Below are 8,900 nucleotides of genomic sequence, written 5' to 3' on the forward strand. Positions count from 1 at the left end.
AAGATTCAGAGATTCGGAAGGCAGTCTTTCAGGGGAACAGAAACTGGGAAGGGGGGGAGAGACTGACATCTGTAGCTGGCCAGTGACTGTGATCTTTCCCCAAGTCTCCTTGTCCCCTTCCAGTCACACTGCTTTGCTGGAGGGACATAGAAACAGCACATAAGGCTGCAGACAGAGGCTTTCTGTCCCTTTTGTGAGCTGTTCCTGCCTGAGCACCAGGAAGCCTGTTACAGGCTACCATCCCTGCTGGTTTCACACACACAAAGTCACACATCACCAGTTTTGCTTGTCAGCACCTTGAGGTGCTGTTTCCCAGAAACCCCTGCATCTATCTTCTTGAAACTTGGCAGGCTTCATGTCCTCAGAGGGGGCTATCAGTTGTGCTATTTTCATCCAAATCTGCCAACACATGACAAAGTTATAGGTATTTCAGGGATTCCCCATTTTAGTCTATGGCTAACTCTCTGAGCCAGCACTGAATCTTCTGAAGCTGATTAGGACAAATCAATCTGGGACAGTGATCTGAATCTCCAAATTGAATCACTTTCCTCTGAATCATCCAAATCTGAAAACTTCCCTATTCGCACAGGTCTACTTTCTTTGCGTTTGTACAGAACTGTAGCAGGAGTGTACACAGCTCCACCTTTCCCTACAACCTACACCATGTCCATCTCCACCCTCGGGTCATGACAGCACTGGTCAATTAGCAGAGTCCTCAGCGGGGACTCACGGTGTTCTTGTTCACACTCTGACCTTAGGTGCTCAGTTTGGAACAATTACCAATACTTGTTCTTCTTCCTCAAATTATAGTAATCACAAACCAAAATAATAACTTAAAAAAAGGAGCTGGTACTCAGTAACAAATTTCCCCTCTCCTGGGACTTCTCTTCCAGAGCAGCTGCTTGTTGTCCCATCTACAATGTCTTAGAGTCTTTTATCTACCATTCTCATTGTAATAAGCCAAAAGTCACTGGCTGCACTTGGCTCTGGATTTAGCACCCAGATGCCTCAGACCAACCACAACCTTTCCATTCAATAATAGGCAAATTTATTGTTACACAGTGATAACAGAAAAGAAACAATACAAGCAATCAAGCAATTCTATACATCTACCAGTTCTAGGGCTGTCATCAGAGTCAAGAAACATCTGGACAGAGTATAGGCTTCACTCTAAGGCTCTCTCTTAGGTGTCAGATGTCAGCAGCCTGGAGGTGGGATGCCGAGGTCCGCCCCCACCCCTCCAGTGCAGCGGATGAGACAGGTTGGTGGTGTGCCCTCTGTCCATGGTGACCTTGGGGACCCCTCCTGGGGGATGGGAGTGGGAACCCATCTCAGGGACCCTCTTGGGGAGGAAGACAAGGACGAAGGCGGAGGGTGGGGAGAAGGATGGGTAGGACTTGTTACTCTCAAGTCTCTGCTTGTGTATTCTTCTTCCCTCTGAATGACTCCTGATGACTCTTCATCTGTGGTTATTGCTGATTGGTCTCTCTCTGTGGTCTTCATACTGTGCACATTCTGTTTTGTCAGCATATTCAAAACTCATTACATGCACACCCTTCCCAAAACAGAATTTTAAGCCCCCTCTTTGGCCTTGCAAGCTGGTGGCACCTTATTTCATGTTGTGGAACAGTGTGGTATATGCCCACAGTTTCTCAGACTGTGTGTCCTTGTTTGTTAGACAGCCTGCCTGTTTCTGAAAGCTAGAAAATCTGTGTATGAGACCCAGGCTTTTAGAAATCAATTAACTCCTGCTGCCCATCCTGAACCATTCTAATGCGCATACACACACACACACACATATATGTATGTATGTATGTATGTATAAGCCAATTCCCCCCCAAAAAACCTTTTAAACTATTTTTAAACCATCAGCACCTAGCTGATTTGTAGTTTCCCAGCTCAGTCTCTGTTCCCTTCAGAGATACTTTCCCACACTGTTAATCCTCACAGTATGGGTCCAACCTTGCCTCCATCAGTGATTAGGCTGTTTCATTGTTTGAGGCTGCCCACCACCCAACAGTTACAGTACTCCTTGACTGGGGTCCTCATCACCCAGGTCACATCTTGCCCCTTGCTTGGAGCTTGACTCTTTACTCACAGTTTCTGTCTGAAACCGTCTCTCTCTCTCTTTTCTCCCACAGGTCCAGGCAATTTTCTGCCACCAGTGCCTGGGAAATACTGGCAAATCCATCATTGTTCAGCATCGCCTTCCAGGATCGTTGCTCCAGCGTTTATCTGCCAGTGCCTCTGCACCGGTCCAGGTAAGTTGCTTCATCCAGTCCTGGCCCCTTTCCAGGGGTCGCTCTTTCACTCTCGGCAGCTTGGAGTCTTTCTCTCCCCACCCAGAGTCCCAGCATCCTTTTTTTTTCTGCGTGTCCCATATGTCATTCACGTGCTAGTATTAAAGGGACTCTGTCTGCTCTTAATTGAACCTTGCCACCAAATCCCCAGCATCAGCTTGTCCAAAGGGCAGGCGTAGCAGGGATGAACTCTGACTCTTGCTACAAATACCTATCAAATAGATCCCTGATTGTGATTGGTGAATATGTACACTGCTGTAATACATGTAAATAGCTCGGCTAAGGCAGATGCAAGCAAGAAAAAGAATTCAGCACAGTAGTCAGGAAAGGCAGCTCTCTTGATGCTTCTAGCAAAGAATGGGAAGCTGTGCCCCTACTCTTTAATCCCAATAGCTGTGAAAATACATGTAGAAGGCCTTTATTCTTTTTAATCAGTTTCACCATTTTTAACGCAAGCAGCTGGCTTAGCAAAACAGGTGGCTTCCTTCTCCAGAGTACCTGTGAGTACACAGTAAAACCATAACTGTTCACCCAGGATATGGATGCCAGCCAAGCATTTGATGGGTTGCTTCTTAGCAAGTAATAGATAAGCCAGCATGCTGGACTCTTGACTAACTCAGGCACTGCAGGCTTCACACTCATGGCGTGCCTTACAATACAGTAGCACAGTACATTTTAGGTGATATATCACAGCTAAAACCTAGGTGTGTGTAACATGCAGTTCATTTTACTGACATGTGCGCCTCACATCACCAAATACTCTAGTCCCTAATGCTTTTCTTTGGAAGTTTGCTAAAAGCAAATATGACTCGGTGAATGATCCTAGAGAAGGGTTACATAATCTTCAATTTTTTTGTGATATGGAACATTTTTTAGACGACAATTATCTGTGATAATCCATATTTTGCACGGTATCTGGTGACCCTTTCAAAATATAATTGTGCTTCAAACAGTGTTGGTCCAACCTGAGAACTCCGTAAATTAATAGAAGAATCCAGGTACCCCTTCTATCTTTGGAAGCCAGAGAAAGGTACTTTGGGCTAACAAGGGGTATTTAAATATAATTCTTCACTGAACATAACTCTGGGAAGTATTTGATCTGTAAACTTCTCCAAAGGCCACATCTTTATAGATCAGTTTGGCTGCAGACAGGCAATGAATCTCTTGACATATTACCCTGCAGACATCAATGTGATGTGCAAAAAACATACAAGAAAACTGGTCTAGAAGACAAGTGAAACTACTGGGGTTCAAAACAGCACTGTTACCACGTGGGGAATGGTACAGGCTCAGGGGTAAAATCAAGATGTGAAGACAGCTAAACACAGGAACAGAGTATCTAGAGAGGGCATGGGAAGCTTAAGTTTAGGGTAAATAAACACTTGACTGGGACGATCCATTCCTATTGTTGTCACAAGGAATCAATTGTTATGCACCTAGTAGCCTCCCTCCTGCCATTCAAGGGAGGCTTACAGTTGCTGCTGGGCCAGAACCTGCTGTCACTACATAACAAATAGGCCTGTATTGAACAGGGGTTTGGACTGAAGGACCACTTGTGGTCTCTTCCAGACCCATGATTCTATGCTTTTAGTGGATGTACTCTAATAAATCTATGCCTTGAAGATGGTGGATACACCCAGTGCACAGAAATTACTCTGAACTTTGAACTTGTGATTTTTACAACATTGACATAGGATTTAACTATCAGCAATTGTAGGGCTGTGTATAGACATTGCATTTGACATGGCTGAGAGGTGATCTCGTGGCTGTCTACAAACTCACTGGGGTGGGGGAAGTCAGCAGGGAATAGGGGATACTCTGTTTACCCAGGCACCCCTTGGGGTTACTAGAAACAATGGACATAAACTGAAAGAGAGTAGATTTAGATTGGATTTAGATGGGGAAGAAATTCTTTATGGTGCGGGTTGCCAAAATATGGAATGGGCTTCCAAGGGAGGTGGTGCTTTCTCCTACCTTGGAGGTATTCAAAAGGAGATTAGACAAGCACCTGGCCAGGGTTACTTGACCCCAGCACTCTTTCCTGCCCAGAGCAGGGAGTTGGACTCAATGATCTAATAGGTCCCTTCTGACCCTAGAAATCTATGCAATCTGATTCTGAAATCTATGGTCCTGATTCTCCTGGGTTTTGACCCAAATCAAAATGGAGTGGCACAGTCCTTTATACACTTAGCTCTTTGAGGCTGCATTGTTGCTGCTTTGCCAGGAGGTAACCGATGAGGTCACAGGGGTTGGTGGGCTAATCCCTGGAATGACCTCCAATAACCTTACAGATGAACATCTTGAAGCCTTAGGAAACAGTGATTGCGTATTTACTCTAGGTTTTCCTCTAAAATCACTTTACAATATTTTAGAATTAATTAGCTGAAGAGGAAATTCACAGAAAGCGCCATGAGTTGGAGCGACCCCCTCCCCCCCAGACCCAACAGATGTCTGTTGTTGGGTTGAGGGGAGGGGGAGACTGAACTCCATTTTGGAGCCAATCCAGTGGAGGAACTGCCTGACCCACTCCACCCCGCCCCAGCTCAGGTGTGGTCTGCAGAAAGGAAGGAGGAGGGGGCAGGGAGAGGGAGCTGTGAGCTGGAGTTTGCCTGGCCTGAGCTATAGAGGGAGGGGTCTGGGGTTGGGGGGGCATGAGGCAGAGGCCTCCAATCCACTCTCCCCTTTCAGCTCAGGCTGGGCAAACCCTAGTCCTCAGCTCCATACCTGTCTCCCATCCCCCTCCCTCCCTCCCTTCCTGCAGACTGCACCAGGGACAGGGCTGCATTGCATCAGCCCAGCCCTGATTGCATGCAGTGATTGACAGAAGCTGCATGAAAGTACTCTGCTTTGGAGTGCCTTCGTCTCCGTTCTCATTAAATGAGGGTTAATTTGTCATGCAATCGGCCACTTCTAAAGTGCTCTGCAGCTGTGCACTTCTGACAGGACATGGCTGTAGAGCACTTTCAAGGGGCCAGTCATGTGACAAATGTTACTTCTGTCAGGACCCTCAGTAACAGGGTTTGGCAGTAGCCATATTTTAAAATGGGTATCAGGCTGGATATGGACTGCAGGGCTCCTTATGGGAGATTGTAATTGGGACCATGTGAAATGAAGCAATCCCAATTAACTTAATTTCCTGTGCTAGTTGCAAATGTATCCAATGTTTTATTATGCTAAACCAATCATAGATAACTGCATGTCCCTGTGTGACTATCCTCCTTGTTCACACGTCCTGTTACAGGTCAGCTGGGCACTGTGAGTCAATTCTATCACAGAATTAATAGTTCTATCAATTTTATCACAGACCAACTGGGCTGTTTGATTCAGTTTCGGATTGAGGAGGCAAAGTTGGGAGTGAAGTAAAGGCAAATTTATTATAGCTTACACACACACAACAGTTAACAGAAAGATAAATGCGATAAGCAGATAATGCAGTATTAAAGAGCTAATAGTACATAACAGATAATAACAACAGATAGATAGGTCAATTCTGTCTCAAGTCAACTGGGTACTGTGAAAGTATTAGCCCCAGGGCTGTTCAAAACAACAGATAGATAGACAGACATGAGTTGGCAACTTATCAATAGTTCCTCAATGCCAGGTGTGCATCAGGTGATTCCAGTGAAGTCAGTTGTCCCCGATCGACACTGTCAGAGGGATTACCGGGCAAGGTCCCTTGATCAGGATCTGATCCTCACTCACACTGGCAGTCCCGGCTCTGGGCGTGGAACAGAAATGACCATTCTGTTCCCTCCTTCCTACTCGTTACCTGATACACATGCTTTTTATACCTAGTCTTATGCTAATTTGTTTGTTTTAGAGCCACTCATAATGTTACCCTATAGCTGTTACCCTATAGGATTGAAAGGTGTTAAAAATTATCGTAAAAGGTTACTACCCAGACTCGGGTTTATCCAATAAGTAAATTATAATGCAGCACCTTTAGGTTTGAAATTGATGTTGCTTCGCCTAGGCCCCAACCCCTTTTAGGTTTCATTTGAATATGCTTTCTTGGGATGTGCTTTCCTGGAATGTGTTGGGTGTGCCAGGCAGTTGGATCCAGTTTTTATCGTCAAAGCTGAACCCTGAGCAGAAACCATTAGATCAGCTAATCTCACATCTACAGCCTATGGGGCCCAGTCAGTTCCACGAACAGTTAATTTTATCATTTTGGTTAAACTTATGACAGATGAGTTACATTTATGGTTTACAAACTTACAAGATTTATATTAACTAATATTACCTGTTTAGGCAAAATACCAAATGCTTCTAAGAAGCACATATTTATTGCTTATTAATTCCTGTGGTTCTGGCCATCACAACATGCTTTATTGATTTAGGGCTTATTTCTTGGAACAGGCATTCAGTGTTTATTTGGGGTTTTGCAAATGTCTCCATAAACCATCACCAATTCAGAATACTTTGAGTTCTGTCCTACTGTTAAAACAACTACCCAAAACAGTGTCCTGTGATCAATGCCCTAATGTATCCCATTCAATGAATTAAAACCATGGACAAGCAATTATTTTGGCTGGAGGCCCGCTTAATGAGTTTTGGTGAACTGTTAAGGGCCGCAAGAGTAGCCCCACCCTTTGACAAGACCAGAAGTCCAGCCCCCTAACCCCTCATCTTTGCCACCAGAAGTTCCTCCCCTTGTCCCCAGAAGTACTCCCTTTTGGGTAGGGGGTTTGCCATCTTGGAACCAGAGAAAAAAACAAAAAAAATCATATACTAAAAATCAAACATTGAAGACAAGATATTTTAATTTTATTTTAAAAAGCTATTTTGTCCTGATGTATGTGTGTTTGCATTGTGTACATAGAAGTGATTGCATAATATCTCAAAATAAAGTCTTACTCTTGTATATTGTGGGAGGTGTGGAAGGGTATGGAGGGTATTGGTGGGTGGGTATGGGATTTGTCAGGGGATTTGGGTATGTGTGCGTATGTGGGATGTGGGTGAGAGTGTGGGGGTATGTGTGGGTGACTGGGTACTAGGGGTTTGGAGGGAGTATGTTTGTGTGGGTGGGTACGGAGTTTGTGAGGTGTGTGGAGGGGGAGGGTGATTTGGGGTGGATGTGGGGTGTTTGTGGTGGGGTGTGTGTGCACATCAGTGAGCAGGGCTCCTCCCAGAGGTGTGAATGTGTGTGTGTGGGGGGGTGCATATGGGGAGGGGCATGGGGGTTGTGCTTGTGGGGTGTGTGATTGTGTGTGGTGGAGGTTGTGGTTGTGGAGTTTATGGGGAGGGTTTGTGGGTATGGTGGGGTGTTCATGTGAGCCCTGGCAGCAGCAAGGGGGAGGGGCCACTTTGTCCCCATGTCTGCTTTGTTCAGACTTTAATTGAGCAACCGTTAAGGAAAAATGCTCTGAAGCTATGCAATTGAAGAGTATAAGAATGAAACAGAGTTGCTAGCAAGATGTGTGCCGGAGAAGAGAGAAAGAAATCACTGCAGCATTGTAACCTGTGTCCAGCTGATCACTCTCAGTGATGGATCCACACCAGGTGAAGGCTGCAAAGACTGAAACCACTTCCCACATGCATTGGTGAGAGACACTATTTCACCTAACATAGACTAGGACTTTTGTGATAGCTCATTTACTGAATATTGGGAAGGCGTCTTTTTCTGCCATTTCGTTTTATAGCTCATTTGTGGTATAGTTATTAAACCTTTCGGTCATTAATTGAATGAGGTGTGATGTCAATCTTTAATTGCACTAGATTTGAATCCCACTTTTGACTGCAACAGTGATTTAATGTTTATAGGTTGCTAATTGCATACTAATCTATTTTAGGTGCTTATAAAACCCTCATAACTATCACAGCCAAAGGCCTCATGCTCTTTTATGTGTTTATCCTCACAGCATCCCAGTGCAACAGGGAAATGCTATTCCTTTTTCAAAAACGGCACAGATTGGGTAAGGCCAAGATACTCATAGAAACTGAGGAACTGGACCTGAGTGATTTGTCCAAGGTGGGGTTACCATACATCCAGGTTTTCCCAAACATGTCGTCATTTTGCCCCCTGTACTTGTGTCTGGGCAGGTTTTTAAAATGCAAGCCAATGTCCAGGTTTTTGCTTTGCCTGTGCTTTCCCAGGCTGGCTGCTTGGGGCTGGGAGCAGTGGACAAGGTGATTGGCTGTCAGGGGTTATGTGGTTTGTGCGTGGGCCTGGGCAAACTGCTTCCAGGTAAGAGACACAGATTGTTTGCATGTGTGTTTGTATATGTGCACACACATGTATGCATGAGTTGAGTGGACAGCAGGGCTGGGGGAGAGGGTGGGGGGAGGGCAGTGGAATCAAAGAAAGAGAGAGATTTAAAATAAAGGAACTCTGCATGTAGGAAGGAAAGCACAGCCTCAAGCTTGCAACAGCTGGGACCAGCAGGATCTCTTCAACATAAGATAGTCAGTCTCTTTCTTAACAACAACACATTGCAAATCAGTTTCTAGCAGACAAGAAGATCCGTGCTAATTTCCTCCATGACCTGACCTCCATTCAGTGCTTGAGAATACTGATGACCAGAGATCTGGGTTTTCTGCTTGCCATGGAAAACATAGATTTTCTCCTTTAAAGGAGAAAAATGCAGATTTTGAAAAATC

General features: G+C 45.0%; 1 protein-coding gene across 1 annotated transcript in view; it reads left to right on the forward strand.

Moving 5' to 3' along the window:
• HMX1 (H6 family homeobox 1) overlaps window positions 1–8,900 on the forward strand; it is a 119,637-nt gene that overhangs the window by 15,317 nt on the left and 95,420 nt on the right. The window contains exon 2 of the mRNA XM_019525810.1: window positions 2,142–2,261. Within this exon, the coding sequence (XP_019381355.1) occupies window positions 2,142–2,261 (120 nt within the window). The remainder of the gene's footprint in view (window positions 1–2,141; window positions 2,262–8,900) is intronic.

This window comes from Gavialis gangeticus, unplaced genomic scaffold (assembly GCF_001723915.1).
Source record: "Gavialis gangeticus isolate Ggan-Ray unplaced genomic scaffold, GavGan_comp1, whole genome shotgun sequence".
NCBI lineage: Eukaryota > Metazoa > Chordata > Crocodylia > Gavialidae > Gavialis > Gavialis gangeticus.